This window comes from Ambystoma mexicanum, chromosome 2q (assembly GCF_040938575.1).
Source record: "Ambystoma mexicanum isolate Mex_15411 chromosome 2q, UKY_AmexF1_1, whole genome shotgun sequence".
Lineage (NCBI taxonomy): Eukaryota > Metazoa > Chordata > Amphibia > Caudata > Ambystomatidae > Ambystoma > Ambystoma mexicanum.
This window is the reverse complement of record NC_090924.1, coordinates 1,391,398,811-1,391,418,589: the sequence shown is the minus strand read 5'-3', so window position 1 is coordinate 1,391,418,589 and position 19,779 is coordinate 1,391,398,811. Positions and strand designations below refer to the sequence as shown.

At 46.0% G+C, this 19,779-nt stretch overlaps 1 protein-coding gene across 6 annotated transcripts in view; it reads left to right on the top strand.

The window, feature by feature from the left end:
- The window catches only part of KAT2B (lysine acetyltransferase 2B), a 942,804-nt gene that overhangs the window by 575,903 nt on the left and 347,122 nt on the right, over positions 1-19,779 (top strand). For all 6 annotated transcript variants that reach the window (XM_069648872.1, XM_069648870.1, XM_069648875.1 and 3 more), the window contains exons 7-8: positions 10,995-11,101; positions 12,117-12,242. In XM_069648872.1, coding sequence (XP_069504973.1) covers positions 10,995-11,101; positions 12,117-12,242 — 233 coding nt within the window. The remainder of the gene's footprint in view (positions 1-10,994; positions 11,102-12,116; positions 12,243-19,779) is intronic.

The following is a 19,779-nucleotide window of genomic DNA, read 5'->3' as shown; positions in this document are numbered from 1 at the left end:
TATTGAGATAAGATTGTTTCCTAACTACTGATCTCAAAGTTTATTTCAGAATTTGATCTGAGCCAGGGGATTATTGTTATTTAGGGTCATTATAAATTTGCAGGTCTGCGATAAGTGCCAATAAAAGTGGCTTAATTACGGAACTGGCACTTTTCCCGGACTGGCAAACTTTAAGGTGGGTAAATCAGGCCCACACTTGAAAAAAACAGCCAGTATTTTCGGCACTGTTATTACCATACCGGAAATACCAGCAATCCCATGGAATGCGGATGTATTGCCATTGCCGGCTCCTGGAACATACTGGTAACGGTAGGTCAGTATCCCAGTATCCTGTCGGAATTACCTGCAGGATACCGGGAAACTCGTAATGACCCTACTTGTTGTCTTCCTCAAACCGTACACCGCATGATAAAAGAACTCTCACCATAAGTTAGACATGAAGCATTTTCTGAGTTTTTTTGTAGCTAGTGGATTTAATTATTAGGATTTGCATATGTGTAGAAGAATGAATCAAAGATACCAGCTTCCCTGTGTGTCCAGTATCATTTCTTTCGGGGTTCTGTGCGATAATTGCAATGCTAAAAGACCAAGAGCCTGATTATAATTTCGGCATTATTACATCTTGTAATACCACCAAACTCATTTACTGTTAACGCATGCAGTAAACTGGAAGGGTCCACATGATTCCGAGCCCTTCTGTTATTCCCCATTTTTAAGTCTGTAGGATCGACTGTAATTAGCAAATGTGAAGATGTGAACTTGGTAGGGTGGTGAAAAAATACCAGATGTTTTTCCGCTACCGTTAAACTTGTGAACAGGCCCAGAATATTGAAAATAGGTAACGGGAGAAAGGTCATTTTGAACTGAAAGAAATTGCTGTCTTTTACAGAAGTGTAAGGTCGAATGGTATACAAATATCTAAAATATGGTGCCATGTATTGTAGTATTTAAAGATCCAATTGTTCACCTAACCTTGACCAAGCTGACATCTACCGTTTTTGGGTTTCGCCTGGCGGGTGACAGGGGTTGGGGTAGGGCAGGATCAGTGTTGTCTGTAGGCTAGCATATCTCTCCTGCTCATCAATACTTTTCCTGGCTACATTGCCACTTTTATAGGTTCATACAACGGCTCTGCTTTTTATTTTTAAATTAGAGTTTCTTGCATATTCTGCATTTTGAAATTTGAAATGTGTTATTGTGAGTGTCCATTCGACTTTTTGATCAACAGGATACCAGCAAATGGAATTACTGTTACCAACACTCGGTCTGGCAGAATTACCGCCAGATTACAAGTGCCAGTATGAGCGGTAAATCCCCATTCCATGGAGTCCCATAGGACTCCATGGAATGGGGATTTGCTGGTATTCCGCCACCCTGCTGGCAAACTTGTAGTTGGCTGGTGTGGTAAGGTGCTGGTAAACATTATTACCGGTATGTTATTACCGCACCGGCCACCTTGTAATGAGGCCCATTGCCTTTTTTCTTTTTGACTGTCTATACATTTACAACAGATCAGAATGAATAACCCCCACCCCCAACAACAACTCAGCAGAGTCAGTACAGCTTTAAAAACTTCCCCAGATTTTCTCAAATTGAGCACTCTTTTTTATGATGATTGTATATTACCCTTTCCATATCTGCAAGTTTTGACATTTCATCCAACCAACACTCCTCATTGGGAGACGCCCTGAATTTCCATACTGGTTATATCCGTTTTTTTGCCATCATGGAGCCCCTAAACAACCGCTTCCACTGGAATGCACATACATCGTCCAATAATTCGTCATCTTCTAAGATCAATGTCATAACATCTTTGATTGCCTTTTTTAATTCTCTAATTCTGAGTTGCTCTTTTGCAGCTTCCATGGCTGCCACCCTAAGCCACCCCATCCCAATGGAATCCCTACTGCTTGCACCAAAGCTACAGCAGTTTGGCATAGGTGATTTTTGTAAAGGCGAGTAGCTCTTTCAGACAAATGTGGATTTCACCACACAAGTTTTGTTTGCACTGCTTTATCTTCTAGTCCCAGAGCAAAGCCTGCATTGTTGAAGCTATTCTTTTTTGAACATTTTTATTTGTTTATGGTTAAAAATAAACCTTTACAAACATAAGTAGCTTCCATTAAGACACGTTAAAACAAATGCCAATAGATACATTGACATACAAAACAAACACATAAATGTTGAAATAAAAGTTATTATCCATAATATAAAAACAGTCATTCAAATTATTTCATAGTTCTTTCTCCATTAAAGTGTGCTCTTCATAAATACATGAACCTTTAATACATACATTTACAAACCTATACCTTGATCATATTGAAATCATTAATTTCATCAAATAAAACCCATTTTGAGATTGATCATGTTAACCAGTGTGTGGTACAGATTACTTAATTCATTGTATATAAAACCACAACTGTTAACTTATTCATTCGAAGTGTGGATGAGGACCCCGGACAACTGCTATAGTTCAAGGAGCCTTAATATCTAAAGAGTCGCCTTATATCTAATACGAGACTGCACAGCAAGAACATTTGTATTCGATGAGATTGGTTTTTCGCATTCTTATAAACCTATCAACAGCTCAGGAACCTTTTCCAGGCAGTTACAGGTCACAGCTAGATCAGCTTCAATGATTTTTAGTGGCTGTACAAGAGCAGAGATGAGGGGATTATGGATACCCTCCATTATCCTTACACATAGTTGTTCCAAAGCGTCTTCAAAATTAGTTTCCACACATTTCATCAGAAAAATGGTTCAAGTAACCCTGAACTGAGGGCACTCAAGCACTAAGTGTTTGAGCGTTTCACATAATTCCTCACACCTCTGGAATCAACAGTTAACTTGAAGCTGAATACCTCTACCCTTTCCCCAGTGACTACACCGTTCCCGTGTGTGAAATTGGTTCAATTTAAAGCGCATATAATACGCTTGTGTACGCATACATGGAAAAATACTAATGTATTGACAGCAAGGCAAACTTTTCCGCTGGTATTCTGCGTACTCTATGTATGTACTGTACTCATTTAGCTGGTCTACAGTGCGACTCCAATCCCTCCCAAATAGTTTTTTGTTCACATGCGCTGGTCTGGTACATAACTCTTTGCTTGTCACCGGAAGATCTTCAAGAATATTCTGCATTTTCCTTTGATATTGCGTGAATGAGTTTACACCATATACCTGAATCAATGAGTGCAATTCTTGATATAGAGAATTTTTGGGTGGATTCACAAATCTGGTAAAATTGGCTAAGGCACGCCACTCTGCTGTACACGATAGTGTAATTAACCCAAACTCATGTCTTATTACACAATTTGGTATTGACAGCACAATATGTAAGGCATTTTTCAATACACACCCTTGTATACTATCCAGGTGGTTATTGAAATCTAACAAACACATGTCAAGTGCGTAAAGCAACACCGCTTCAACTTTAAGCAGGAGAAAGTCACGCAACGGCATTAATGAAAATTTACAAAAATTTGCAAATATCATCTTCAATTGCGATTGCAGTGGCCTCACATTTCGCAGACAACCTATCCTTACACAATTTTATAGAGGAGGCATTGCTCATGAAGCAGCCAAAATAGATAGTCTTAAAACTTTGTGAAATAAAATCTCCATTGATCTTCCATTCATATTGTTTAAGCTTCTTACCTGCGTTAAATACCATCATGCAGGTCTTTGAGGCGTTAGGTCTGAGATTGAGTGAATGCGCATATTCCTCAAAACACTGGAGTTTCGCTTGTAATCCAGATGGTGTGAGACCTAGCAGAATGATGTCGTCTGGGAAAGCTAACCAGTGCAAAAACGCACATCCTACTTTTACGGCATACATGCCAGCCTGTTCCCACTGATGATCAAGGTCCCACAAATAGAGGTTAAAAAGTGTGGCCGCTAAATTGCAGCCTTGCCTAAGCCCTAAGTATGTTCTAACTAAGTCTGTGAAAGCTCCATCGCTCGTTACCCTTACTTTATAGGCTGCATTGTTGTGCAATAAAGCAATCCAATAAATCAAAACCAGATAAATGACCAAATTGCTCATTTTAACCCATAGCACATTTCTTATTACAGTATCAAATGCTGCGGTCAAATCAATACTGGCCATATACACAGGAAAAGCACCTTTCTGTTTAGTGCCTTCAAGAATATGGGACATTATTGTTGCGTTTAACACTGTGCTCATCCATCTCTTAAATCCGGTTTTGAATTTGGACAGGATGCTATGTAGAGTGATGTATTTCTCCAACTCATGCTGTAGTAATATTGCAAAATGTTTAGCAACAGCGTTAATTATAGAGATGGGACAATAGTTCTCCCGTTGGGTGGGATCTCCCTTTTTATAAATTAGTACAATAAATGAGGTCCCCCAATTGACTGGGATGTTAGCAGATAAGCAAATTAAGTAACATGTAATTTTCAAGATTGCTGCCCATAATGCTGGGTCTGCCTTATAAACACAGGGTGGAATGCCGTCCGGCCCCAGTGCTTTCGGGTGGGTCGTCTTAGATATGGTCCATTCAATATCTAAAGTTGACCAATTAGTAACTTGAGTACAGAGAGTCTGTGTTAACTGATATTGTATACCTGAGAATCATAGTGGAAGCTGGTATTTCTTGGCAATAAAGCTTTCCCAGACCTCGGTAGAGATAAGATTCGCCGGACTTGCTTTGCCGTGCAAATCCGGATGTCTGATCACTCCCCATGTCGCTCTTGTGTCTTGATTGCATATCGTTCTAATGAGGGCACAGTTTTCTTTATTGTGCTTCAAGATCTGCAACGTTATAACTTTGTTCTTATATGTTTGCAGTAACCGTTTTTCAAATAGGAGTACTGGCCATTACTCACCCATGACATTTCCATAGCTCTTAGTTCTTTATTCTTCGTTCGTTTTAACAGTTTGATACTATGATCATATACATGATCGTTCGCCAGAACCGGTTTTTTTTGTTGTTTGCTCTGTAGCCACATGATTGCATCTTTGACAATTCTCGAGCTGCATGCTTTTCTTTGTTGTAGGGGCAAGGTTGGATGTACAATCCACTCCGCCATACTATTAAAGTCAGAGGACACACAACTCGCTATCTGATAATCTTAGAGCATAGTTTCCCCATCATCCACATCGAGGTTTGAGAATAATCTGCCCGTTGATAGCTGGATTGGAGCATGATCTCCAAAAGTGATTGGATGTATATTTACTAGATCGACTCTGTACTCAAGTGATTGTGATACCCCAAAGTAATCGATGTTGGATGTAGCCCCATCCCGCCTCCAAGTGTAATTAGGACCGATCTCTGTGCATTTTTATAAAGTTCAGATCCCAGTCCTCCAAGAAGGTTGCCCATCTCACTCCTCTCACTCTTGCTCTTTGCATACGTTCCGAGAGTGTTTCGTCCCCAGTGCTACAATTGTCCAGACACAATGAGTTAAAATCACCTCTGATGATGATCTCGTAATTTCAGATTGTATATCAGTGCATTCTCAAACCAACAATCCATTTCATTAAACATCTCATCAGTTTTTCCTAAGCTTCAATTCTACTGCAAGAATGTGTTCAGTTACATATATTAATTTGTGAATGCTATTCATGCTGTTTTTGATAGCAATTGCCAGGCCTCCAGATGGTCGACCTTCTTTAGGCTTACTGGCATAAGAGCAGTAGGTTGAGAAACCTTGTATTAACAATTGATCACTTTTTATTGTTTCTTGTATATAAATCACATTCCACTGATGAGGAAGGGGAGGTGAGGCCAACCACTTGAAGAGATTGAGGTAACCGCAAACATTCCAAGATATAATTTCAAGATCATTGTTCAAATGAAGCTAAGAGGAGTTCTTCTCTATGTTTGCATTAGGAATAGTTCTTAATAGAGGCTTGACGCATGCCAGTCCTTTCTTGTTACCAACAATAGCTATCAATTGTGATATGCAAGCTTTCTCGTCCGTGGTACTCCCAGGACCTCCCAAGAATTTACTCCACCTCCCCACTGCGCGAAGGCACGTGGCACTGCAAGAATTCACTCGCTACCATATCATCATAATGTAAATCCTAGTTCCAATAGCTCACCTCTATACGACCAAATAAATTTAAGGATCGTTACAGATGGAAGATAACAAATAATTCTTTGGTTATCTTGCCTAGCGAGCGAAATTCTATCGAAATCGTTGCTTGTAAGAAGAATCCTCAGTGGTGGTACACATGAGATGAGATTGAGTCAATAATTGCGATTAATACTTGCACCACCCAATCCTTCAACATTGCCTTCCAAACCAATAATGTTGAGTGAAATACCAGAGCCCTCACTGGTAACTAACATATTGCTAGGGGGTTCCAGATTCAAAGGCAATCCCATGGTGCTCCTGCTCCTTGCATCAAGTGCAGAGGAAGAACCTCTACAGTCCACATTACGCTGACTTGTTACCACGGCATGTCCTGACTTCTCGGAAACCCGTTCCCAGCACCCTGCAGTGTTTGAGGGGGTTGTCTCCCCAGATCAACTGTCTGGCCAAGTTAAGTTCCTGCATTAACACCTCCGGTTTTAAATCGCTGCATTCCAGGGCTTTTCTCAGAGTGCTCAAAACATGACTATGTGACTCAATATCACTTACACTTACTGGCTGAGGGTAAGATGTTACTATTGGGAGGGGTGTCTCACGCACACCTGCCACAGCCTTTTGAATTGCAAGTGTACAAATACCCATACTTTTCACAGCACAATGTGCTGTCGCCTCCGTCTCTCTATTCTGATGATTATTAGAAATGTCTCCAATAGCTACTGCTATACTTTCCTGCACTCTCCTCTAAGGAAGTATATATCCATAAGAGGATGCCTCTGTGAGTGCCCTAGATTTGCCAGCACCACTGATAATTACAAATCGATTTTCTAAGGGTACACCATTCACATTCGCCTTCTCGTATCCCTTGCTACAAGCTTCCGCATAAGATGGGCCTTGGTTGCCAGGTGCACTTGTCGTAGGACCCATTATAACAGGCGCTTTCTCAATTAACACAGGTTTACAACCCACCTCATTTACAACACTCCCAGTCTTCGTGAACTTTTTCCCTTCTGCGGGAAAATAGTTGTTCAAGTTACTTTGTTTGGTTAACGCATCGCCCATATGCATAGGAAGGGATTTTATTATCATCTTCCCTAAGTGTTCCCCATTTTCCATTTTGGCACTTTCCAACTTATTGTCACCGCTAGTTATGGGTTGAGGCTGTTCAATATTCACATCTAACTTAAGTACTCTATTGGGCCAGAGGAGCACTTGACTTTCCTCGTTCAACTGATCTACCTCAATTGGATCATCCTCACCGTTAGCGGCGGGAGATACCTTAACAGGTAGGTCAATTATTACATCAGCCTCTGTGTTTTTTGACTTTTTGATTTTATTAATTACATCCTCATCCACTTTTCTCTGTCTCTCAGCCCCTTTTACTGCTTCAAGCAGCATTTTCTGGGTGCGACACGAGGGAAAGACACCCTTTTCACTGGAGGCTATGTTCATACATTATTCTCTATCCATTTGCTCTATAATTTTTGTAAGAGTAGAGGGACTTTCAACTGACCCAAGTGATACATGTTTGTCTTAGAACTGGCCTCCTCCTTGCTAATCGTACGTTGCATCAAGGGGGTCAGAAGGCGTATCGATAGTCGAATCCTATTGTTGAGATCTTCCATCACTGCACGGACAATCTTTGCCAGCTCCTTTACTGAACCCTCTCTCATCAAAGTTGTATTGGGAGTACTGGTTTCATATGAGAGAGCTACACCTTGTTTTCATTGGTCACTGCTTTCATTTAGTTCCTTCAATGGAATGTCATTAGGCGCCGGCAAATATTCGGCAAGGTCCGGCATATCATAATTTGTATCATGTACTTGGGCAGAATGAAGGTCCTGGTTCAGTGCCCCTCCAATCGGTAAACCACTACGAACATTACAAAGCATCAAGCACACATTAACAGGCATTTTGCGGCCCTAGTCTACCTCTTTGATTGAGTCGACCTCCACCATTACCAGAGTCTTCCATACCGGGTATGTGCTTTTTTCGGAACAGACTAAGGAATCAATGTTAGTGCTACCTTGAGACGGAAAGTCAGCGAGTCGGCCACGGCATAGCCTGCTCGCTATTTTCCACAATTAGTAGGTTAATTGCCACAGTGAGATGAGGTATAAAACTCACCTTTACCTTCTTCCACACCAATCCTAATCCACCGTAAAAAGCTTAGTGAATCACAGGAAAAAAAACCTGCGCACCTCACCGAAACAGCACAACAGCACATTTGCACACACTTGGGATGTGCGCGCTATATATAGGTGTGTTCGTGTGCATAAGGGGCAGGGTTTAACCTCGCACGGGATCTGCAAAAAGGAATAAAAGGCAAATATAAGTGACATAAAACTAACTGGTTTCACAACACTGGGGAGAGGTAAAGTAACACAACAGCCCAGCACACAAGCCCAGAGCCCAGCCCACAAGCTGTAACGCCCAGCCCACCTCTGGACAGCCCAGCCCACAAGCTGATCAGGCGCACCCCCTCTTCAGTCACACTACAGTAATTACGGATTTCCACCAAGTATTTACTTTGGTCATGTAAGTCATTGGAGAATTTACTGTTCGAATAGACGTTTTGCCTGGAAAGGCAGGTCGCTCTTTCTCTTGCGCATACAGCCTCTTCACTCCAGTAGGCACCAAGCAGCAAAAGGACCAGCATGCTGAGCACAACAGCACACTTGCACATATTTGGGATGCGCGCGTGGGATGCACGTGCACCCTACTATATATATAGTGTGTTCATGTGCATAGGGGGCAGGGTTTTACCTCGCACTGGATTTTGGTCATATAAGTCCTTGGAGAGTCTACTGTTCAAATTGGCATTTCGCCTGGAAATGCAGGTCGCTCTTCCTCTTGCGCATACAGCCTCTTCACTCCAGTAGGCACCAAGCAGCAAAAGGACCAGCGTGCTGAGCACAACAGCACACTTGCACACACTTGGGATGCACGTGCGGGTTGCACGTGCACCCTACTATATATAGGTATTCGTGTGCCTAGGGGGCAGGGTTTTACCTCGCACGGGATATGCCACACTTTCCCTCCTCTTTACTAGGTCGCCTAATCCCAGTACACAGGCGAAGAAGATATTCTTTACAAGCTACTTTGTCTGTGTACTACGAGCCCCAGTCTTTCAGTTTTTTGTAGTTTGTTGACCACAGCTTTACAATATGATGGGTTTTGAAAAAGCTGTAGTGAAATAACTTGCTGCAGTTACTCTAACAACACCCCATATGTATAGAATACTTAATTTAACTTATCTACATTGTTATTCTTGAATTATTTACTTTACCCTTACTCTCTTCTAACTCTTTTTCTGTTGTGTTTTGTATCTTCCACCCTTTTCTTTTATAATTTTTTTATCCTTACAGGGACCTTGGTCCTCATTACGACCCTGGCGCTCCCATAATGAAGGGTGCTGGTACGGGACCGGCACCGTTCATTACGGGATGACTGATTACGAGGTCCCTGAGCGGGACCCGCACAGAACGCCTGATCAGACCAGACGTCCTTAGCGGCTCCCGCAAGGGGACCAAGGAGCTAATAACGGGCCCGTTAGCTCCATCCCCATTCCTATTGAGCCCTATGGGGGCTCAAATGGGAATGGGGATTGGTTGTGTGAATGAGGAATTACCGGGTCCTCCAAGGTTGGAATGACCCGGTAATTCCTCATTCACAGAACCCGGAGCTGTAACCCGGTGCTGCTTCTCTCTCACCCCTTGTTTCTATTTACCCCCCTTTTTTTCTTTCTTCTTTTTCACCCTCTCAATTTTCTGTAAGTATGGTGCTTCTTGTATAGTTTGCCAAGGAATCTAGATATTATCTTTTCTTTCTGTATGGATTTTTACTGATACATTTTTATCGAAAGTACCATTTGTTCTTATTTCTGTAATTTATGTCAAATTGCAATAAAATATGTATTAAAAAAACAAAACAAATACTTCATATTTCGAACACGTATCCCCTTCTGCTAATCCTTACCTGTGAGTTATGTTGTCTTCTTCAACCTATTTTATGGGATTGAGGGTGGGGAGAGGTGGGCAGCCAAGACCATGTTAGAAGGACCTGTGTGTCCAGTCCCTGGGTCATTACCTGCAACCTCCCAAACCAGTGTGGTATGAAAACTCCCTTTTCCAGCCCCAACGTCTTCCTCATCACCTAATGCCATCCCCCCATCCTTGTGTTTACTATCCCCTACTCTCTCTGTCCTTCGTGTCCCCTATTCCCACTTTTAAAATGTATTTCTTTATGTCTTCAATTTGAAAACATTTTGATGGTGTTAATCATTATTTATTTCTCTGCTGCCCATCACTCTAATCGCTTCTGGTCTGGTTTATGCTATAGAAAATCACTAATGATTATGTTTTCTTCTTTTGTACAGCAGTGTGTACCCCTACAATTATAAGCACACTTTGTAACTGGGTAGAAAACCGCTTTGCCATCTGATATAACTGCACATAGGTGTTTATTGTGCATTTTGATCATGAGGTTGCATCCTGTAGATGTGGATCGGTGGGGGGGGCATGCACAAGATGAGGGAGGTTCAGAGGCGAGTAGAACAGCTGAGCTTTTAAGCAGAATATCTTCCATTGGTGAGCTTGGGGCTGGCAATAAAGATTAAAAGCATTGTAATAGATCAATGCAGTAAAACAAAAGACATTTTGAAAGCCATATATGCATCTAGCAGCACACATACAATTTGCCAGTGCAGAATGATCAGTTCCTCTGCGTTGCTTAAGTAAATGATTTCCTTTCACTGCTTGCATACTTACTAAAGCTGCTGTCAGTCCTGCTGCTTGCTTCGGATTGCTTCACTCACATGTACTAGAGTCATGCCGATTTAAAAGATAGCTTCGGTCTGCAGAAGCGCATGTGTATGGCTGTCCCTCGTAATCCATGGTAGTGTCTTCACAAGGATCCTTTTTTCCTGCTCCCAGATTTCTGTCCATGTTGGAGGAAGAGGTGTATAGTCAAAACTCTCCAATTTGGGATCAGGATTATCTGTCTTCATCTTCCCATGTTGGGCAGCTAGGAGTCCAAGCAGGTAAATTGCATTAAAAGCATCTTTGATTTCAGAACCTGCTTAGAATCACTGTGCAGCTTGTAGAATCAATATCTTGCAGTATGCCGTTAGGGTGCTGAATGGGCAAGCTAAATACCTAGCTTATTTTTCACCCCTGGAATTTATGGAAAATTTATTAGCTAAGCTCTTTAAACACTGTAACGCAAGAACCTGTTTTCTCGAAAGTCTGATTTTTAATACAAATCGCTTCGTGCAGCCGTGGGTCACATCCCGGCCGCCAGGCGTAAAGCTCACTGGCTTCCTGTTAAAGCACGCTTGGAGTTTAAAACTTTGACACTGACTCACTGATGCATTTACCACAATGCCCTCAAGTACTTGATCAAGAGCATCACGCAGTAACACATGCTTTACGCTCCTCCAACAGTATTTCCTTATTCATTCCTCACTTCAAAAGTTGAGAGCGGAAAGGGTAAGAATTGCAGTTACCGCCCCTTCTCTCTGAAACACTCTTGCCCCAGACATCAGAGTTGAACGCTCCTACACTACCTTCAAGAAGTCGTTGAAAACCTGGCTCTTCAACAAAAAAGATTAATGTTTCATACCTTCTTCATGTAACCACTTGAGCTATCCCGCCAACCCCACCTGTCTAATTTCTTGTTTACTTAACCTGCCTGTTCTGTACCAACACTGTGGTACCTTTATGTTTGGGCGTTACAAACATGTTATAAATCAAATAAATACTAAATCCACCATTACAACACTGGTAACACGCACTTGTTACAGTTACATTGTTATATGGTATTGAGCATTTACATAGCTTCGTATCATGCTACTTCATAGAGCCTTTCTAAAAATGGCCGACTTAGTCGGAGTCAATACAATGTCATATTCCAGTAATGCATATGTGAAGAAGAGGTGTGAAGTCTATTTTGAAAGGTCACTTATTCTATGAGAATTCCCAAAATCTGCTGAATACTCTAGATCAATGCAGAGAAGGCAATGTCTTGAACCAATTATCTTTCTTTTATGGCTGCAGTTATCAGTCCCCCTCCTGTGGTGAGGTTGGTTTCATACTCTGCAAGCCCAGGATCTCTGGAGCAGCCCAGCAATGGAAGCATGAGCCCAACTGGCAAAGTGACGTCCAGTCTTGAGACAAGCCCAGGTATGTCAAAGTGTATCTCATGGCCAACAGTGATGGTCAAGGATGATCACGTGGTCAGGGTGTGTCCTCCTGTAATGTGAGTGGATCTTTCAGAAGTAAAATGCCCTGGTGTATAAACCAAATGGGTGGTGCTGGGCCTTTGATATTGCACAGTGCAAGCTTTGGAATGTTGTTCATAAGCTCCCGACTAGTTAGATTGATAAAGTACATTTTATAAGACAAGCAACAAATTCAGTTTCAAGTATACACATGGGAAAGTTTACAATTTTGAAAGAATATAGGTTGAAAAGAGTTAAGCAAAAGCAAACCTTGTGAACGGAAAATTGCCTCTTCAGCTTGAGATCATATATAGAGAGAGGCATTCTGTTAGCATATCCTGCTCGTTCTTGTGGGGAGTAAGTGTTGCCACAATTTGAAGTAGGTGTGCTTGAACTTGAACCAACCAGAATTCTGTTTCACCTGAATGTAATATTCAGTTGCTGTCTGCTTATATTCATATCCTATTTTTATTTTTTTTATTTATTGTGCAGTTAGTCACATAGTCTTTTACACATTTTTCACAATTGATATTCATCATTAAAAAGGAATTTTTCATATGAATATGAAAATGAAACATGAGTAGAAATTTAAATTCCATCTAATATTCCTTTATAATGGACCCACTATAAAATGCAATTCATTTAGAAATTTTAAAAGCTCAATAGACAAGAAAATGTCCTTCCCAGCCGATAGTCTAGGCCAGAAATCTTGGGTAGTGAGCCAATCAATATGATATACAAATCTGGCGAAATATTCTACTCTTAGTACATATGTTGTGGTTCAAGTAATCAAGACATGTCTCATGTCTTGGGGGTAGCCTTCGCCACACAGATTGCTTTCTCCTGCTCTTCGATTTAAATGTTGACAAATTCTCAGTGTTTCATTTCTTTTTGCCAGATTTAGGTGTAATAGTTTGGATTAGGAAATTTTCTTAGGTATGGAAGCACATATTTACTTGCTTTTTCACAGTCACCAAAGTTTTTAGTACTTTTCATGTCAATAAATACTGCCCTGGTTGCAATCCAGTCTGTTCTCATTAAGGCACATTTGGCCAAACCATGGTTTACGACCAGTACTTCTGCATCTTTTTGCAGATTTTGTAAATATTTGCTCTTTTGTTACTCAGTGTGGTCCCTAATATCTTCATACAAAGAGAAATTGTATGTATCTAATATTAATCTATATAGAACAAGTAGTTCCCAAAGTACGATTGAATGGACTAGTCCCAATTTGCTCAATCCAGCTACAGACAGGGAGATTGGGAAGGTTAATGTCTTTTTCCATATCCGACTCTCAAGACCATCCCAGTTAAATTTACGTGGACAGGGGTTAATTTCCATACTGTATAACATTTCTGAGATCACTTTACCATTGTAATATTTTAGCAGTGGTAAGACTGAGAATCTGCAGAGCGATTTCATTCGTTTTTTTCAGCTGACTGATGTTTTGTAATGTTTTGCTTTCAAGTTCTAAGGTCAGTTTTAATGAGGGAATAATACTTAGGTTGAAAACGAGATATTTACTTTTTCTTACCAGCGGCAATGACTCTTGATTCATTTCCCAATGCAGTTTCTGCTTTCCATAGGTTTGACGACTGAGCATTATTATATTATATTTGGATGGGTTTATTGTCAAATCGTTTTCGTATGCATACATTTCATTAGCTTTAATTAGTTGCTGTAGCCCTATTGGTGTGTGGTCAATGTCCTATGTCATCTCTGTAGGCCAAAAAGTGGATTACAGGTTTACCTGTAGATGGACAGACTACGGCAAGATCGGCGAGATATAAGTTGAAGAGAAAGGCCACAGGAATGCAGCCTTGTCTCTCACCATTGTCAATGGGAATATATGTAGAAAGATTGCCCATTAAATTCATCTGACTTGAATTATGGTATGTTCATGCAAGCCTATAATGATATGCAAAAGGCCTTCAGGAATATTCAATTTTCTTAGCTTACGCTATAATTTGGCTCTGTTGACCAAGTCAAAAGCTTTGGATAGGTCAATAAGGGAAATATAAGTCGGTTTTGATTTTATACGCAAGCTTTGTTCTTTTATGATGTGCCATGTCAAGCCATTTAATATTGTCGATACACCCTTCCGAAACCCGGTCTGTTTTGACCGAATGTTATGGCACACGGCCCATTTCTCTAGTTCCTGGAGTACTATGCCTGAGAATATCTTGCTATCACAGTCTAGAATGGCAATCGGGCAGTAGTTGAATGGGTCTGTTCTATCGCCATTTTTATAGATGGGAATTATAATTGTCTGTTTCCATTATCTAGGTAGCTTTTGGATATTGATGATGGTTTTAAAGAGACCAAATAATATTTCAGACCAAGTAGCTGTGTCGGATTTTAGGATCATGTTTGTTAGACCATTTGGGACAGCCACATGTGAGCTGGAAGATTTTTTAATAAGTCTCTCTATCTCTTCTTTTTTCGATATTTAGGTTTCACTTAACTTTACTCTTTATTGCTACCTGATCATCAGGGGACTTTTGCGATATCGCAGTTAAAGTGTTTTATCCAAGAACTATTTGATATTATTGAAGAGTGTTGTACTCCTTGGGACTGTGATTTGTCATTGATTATCAGCCAACATTTGTTTGCCTGAGTCGGTAAAAGGGCTTGAAGCAGGGGAGGGATAGATGGAGGGGGAATCTAAGTCAAATAGAGAAGGAAGGGAATAAAGTGGAAGATAGTGAACAAGACGAACAGCCCAGTGCAAGAAGAAGGAGGAAGCAACGGCCCACAGAGCCGAAGAACGAAACAGACCTCAATAGGTATACTAAAAGGCAGGAGCAAAATGTGAGACCCATACCCTAATGGCTGAAACATATATTGTTTCACTAACTGTACAGGGGCTGAATTCCCCCGGGAAGCGCCAAGCAATCCTCAGCAGACTCAAAAAGATGCAAGCAACTGTGGCGATCCTGCAAGAAACCCATCTCCTGAAGGCAGATGAAAAAAGGATGCATAACAGGTCCTTCCCTCAACATTACTTTCAGGCCGATTCATGGAACTAATGTGCGTGAAAATTCCCGCGCAGAGGTGCCAAAAAGTGCGATTCGCAGTGCAACTGCGAAAATCGCAGGGAAACCAGCGCACATCGATTCATGGAAGTCCGTGCGTGAGAATAATATTGGATGTGCGCTGAAAAAGTGCGCACGCCGGCGCACTGGTCATCCAACGGCGTGCGCCACGGCCGCTGCGAAATCGCACATAGCGCGGCGCACATCACAAAAGTAGGCGGAACACGGGGCGTAACACTCGGAATAGGGAACAACGCGTGAAAATATGGGCGTCACGGGGGAAGTACAGGAGGCAAGTGCGCGGAACGCCCACACGCTCGCCTAAAACTCATATTCATGGAATCGAATAGGGCAAACCAGCGCACGGGCAAAGACGCGCACACGGCCAAACAAGTACGCCACAAGAAAGGAGGCGGTAGCGTCCCTGCGCCTGAAATAAATATGCGCCAAAATGTGCGCTTACAAAAAGCACCCATATACAGCTATGATGAATGATCCATACAGTGGCCCTCTAGGACAAATGAGGTGCAAAGGGGTACCGACAAACACGGACACCCGCTGTGTGAAAAATAGCGTGTGCGTGTATTACGGGGTTTGCGGGACGTTCCACACGCGATTCCATCAGGGTACGTGTATTATGGGTCCGCGTGAACTTCCACACGCAATACCAACAGGGTACGTGTATTCCAGGGGTGCGCGGGTAGTCTCACACCCGATTCCATCAGGGTACGTGTATTATGGGTCCGCGTGAACTTCCACACGCGATACCAGCAGGGTACGTGTATTTCGGGGTGCGCGTGAAGTTCCACACGCAATTTCAGCAGGGTACGTGTACTCCGGGTGCGCGGAAAATTCCACACGCGAATCCAGCAGCCTACATGTATTTCGGGGGTGCCGGGGAGCCCCACACGTGAATTGGCCGTGTGGGTCCTCCCAGCTGTTCCCTCTACACCCTCCACGGCCCCTGCAGGCGGCCCACACCACAGGGGACTACCCTGCACCCCTGCACATGTCCCTCAGGCAGCCCATCCACCATGGCCATGCCCCCCAGCCAACCCACATGTCACCTTGAACTACTGCCCACCAACGCATGTCTCCCAGCAACCCCACCCCCCAGCACTGTAGGGCACCCTCCACCAGGCCACCACTCCTGTCCCCCCTGCACCCCCACCCCCCTGCATCCAGGGGCACCCTCCACCTGGCCCCCACTCATGTCCCCCTGCACCCCCACCACCAGCACTGTAGGGCACCCTCCACCAGGCCCCCACTCCTGTCCCCCTGCACCCCCACCCCCCTGCATCCAGGGGCACCCTCCACTAGCCCCACACTCCTGTCCCCCTGCACCCCCACCCCCCAGCACTGTAGGGCACCCTCCACCAGGCCCCCACTCCTGTCTCCCAGCACCCCCACCCCCCTAGCACTGTAGGGCACCCTCCACCAGGCCCCCACTCCTGTCCCCCTGCACCTCCACTCCCCTGCATCCAGGGGCACCCTCCACCAGGCCCCCACTCCTGTCTCCAAGCACCCCCACCCCCCAGCACTGTAGGGCACCCTCCACCAGGCCCCCACTCCTTTCCCCCTGCACCCCCACCCCCCTGCATCCAGGAGCACCCTCCACCAGGCCCACACTCCTGTCCCCCTGCACCCCCACCCCGCAGCACTGTAGGGCACCCTCCACCAGGCCCCCACTCCTGTCCCCCTGCACCCCCACCCCCTGCATCCAGGGGCACCCTCCACCAGGCCCCCACTCCTGTCCTCCTGCACCCCCACCCCCCAGCATGCAAGGGCACCCTCCACCAGGCCCCCACTCATGTCCTCCTGCATCCCCACCCCCCAGCACTGTAGGGCACCCTCCACCAGGCCCCCACTCCTGTCCCCCTGCACCCCACCCCCCTGCATCCAGGGGCACCCTCCACCAGGCCCCCACTCCTGTCCCCCTGCACCCCCACTCCCCTGCATCCAGAGGCACCCTCCACCAGGACCCCACTCCTGTCCCCCTGCACCCCCCCCTGCATCCAGGGGCACCCTCCACCAGGCCCACACTCCTGTCCCCCTGCACCCCCACCCCCTGCATCCAGGGGCACCCTCCACCAGGCCCATACTCCTGTCCCCCTGGACCCCCACCCCCCAGCACTTTAGGACACCCTCCACCAGGCCCCCACTCCTGTCCCCCTGCACCCCCACCCCCGGCATCCAGGGGCACCCTCCACCAGGCCCATACTCCTGTCCCCCTGGACCCCCACCCCCCAGCACTTTAGGACACCCTCCACCAGGCCCCCACTCCTGTCTCCCAGCACCCCCACCCCCCAGCACTGTAGGGCACCCTCCACCAGGCCCACTCCTTTCCCCCTGCACCCCCACCCCCCTGCATCCAGGGGCACCCTCCACCAGGCCCCCACTCCTGTCCCCCTGCACCCCCACCCCCCAGCACTGTAGGGCACCCTCCACCAGGCCCCCACTCCTGTCCCCCTGCACCCCCACCCCCCTGCATCCAGGGGCACCCTCCACCAGGCCCCCACTCCTGTCCCCCTGCACCCCCACCCCCCTGCATCCAGGGGCACCCTCCACCAGGCCCCCACTCCTGTCCCCCTGCACCCCCACCCCCCTGCATCCAGGGGCACCCTCCACCAGGCCCCCACTCCTGTCCCCCAGCACCCCCACCCCCCTGCATCCAGGGACACCCTCCACCAGGCCCCCACTCCTGTCCCCCTGCACCCCCACCCCCGGCATCCAGGGGCACCCTCCACCAGGCCCATACTCCTGTCCCCCTGGACCCCCACCCCCCAGCACTTTAGGACACCCTCCACCAGGCCCCCACTCCTGTCTCCCAGCACCCCCACCCCCCAGCACTGTAGGGCACCCTCCACCAGGCCCACTCCTTTCCCCCTGCACCCCCACCCCCCTGCATCCAGGGGCACCCTCCACCAGGCCCCCACTCCTGTCCCCCTGCACCCCCACCCCCCAGCACTGTAGGGCACCCTCCACCAGGCCCCCACTCCTGTCCCCCTGCACCCCCACCCCCCTGCATCCAGGGGCACCCTCCACCAGGCCCCCACTCCTGTCCCCCAGCACCCCCACCCCCCTGCATCCAGGGGCACCCTCCACCAGGCCCCCACTCCTGTCTCCCTGCACCCCCACCCCCCAGCCGTGCGATTTGCCTGGGTACATGTATTCCAGGGGTGCGCAGGTAGTCTCACACGCGATTCCATCAGGGTTCGTGTATTATGGGTCTGTGTGAAATTCCACATGCGATACCAGCAGGGTACGTGTATTTCGGGGTGTGCGGGAAGTTCCACACGTGAATTTGCAGGGTACGTGTATTTCGGTGTGCGCGTGAAGTTCCACACGCGACTGGGCCTGTGAGAGTGGGGTATGTGTATTCCAGGGATGGGCGGGAATATTTACTCGCGACTGGGCCTGGGAGAGCGTGTTACGTGTATTCCTGGGGTGGGCGGGAAGATTTACACGGTCGCCTACAACGCGCCAAAAAATAAAAGGTCCAATCCTGAAACACGTATGCCAGCATGAAGCAGGCTCACGTCCCGCGCAGTATAAAAGAGTGCGCAAACAACAAACAAGCTCAGGCGCCAGGATGAATATACCGTTCCTAGCAGCAGTGGCCATGGGATACCGCAGGAGGAGGAGAAGGATAGTCAGGGCCAGAATCTTCACACCCAGAACCAGCCTATTTGGTATGCCTGATGACCAGGTGTATGGGAGGTACAGGTTTCCACCACACATAATACTCGACCTGGTCAGTGAGTGGGAGGATGACCTCACATCACCCACCCTGTGCTCCCAAGCACTCAGCCCCCTGGAGAAGGTCCTCAATGTACTGCACTTCTTGGCTACCGGATCATTTCAGCACGCAAGTGCCATAGTGGGGGGGGGTGTCACAGGCCACGCAGTCACGGTGCCTACACCAGGTGTTGGCCATCATCACTGCACGCCCATCAGTCCGCAGGCACATATACCTGCCCAGAACACCTGCAGAAAGGCAGGCTGTCAGCCAGGATTTCTACAGGGTGGCACAATTCCCCAAAGTGCTAGGTGCCATTGATTGCACCCATGTGGCTCTATGTCCCCCCAGGGCATCTGAGCACATCTAGCAAGCACTGGCATTCCATCAACGTCCAGGTAGTATGTGATGCCAAGGGAATCATCACCTCAGTATATGCCAACTATCCAGGGTCCACCCACGACAGCTTCATTTACAGGATGTCAACCCTAAACCGGGACATGGAAGCTAGGCGGCATGGCGATGCATGGCTGCTTGGTGAGTAGAAATGCCACAGCACACGCATTCATGACAGATACAGAGTAATGCCAATACCCCACTAATGATCCCCATCACCACCTCCCCAGGGACAGTGCCTACCCTCTGAGCACACACATGATGACGCCAATTCGCATATTGCAACACGGGGCATAGTGGAGCGCACATTCGGAGTGCTCAAGTCACGC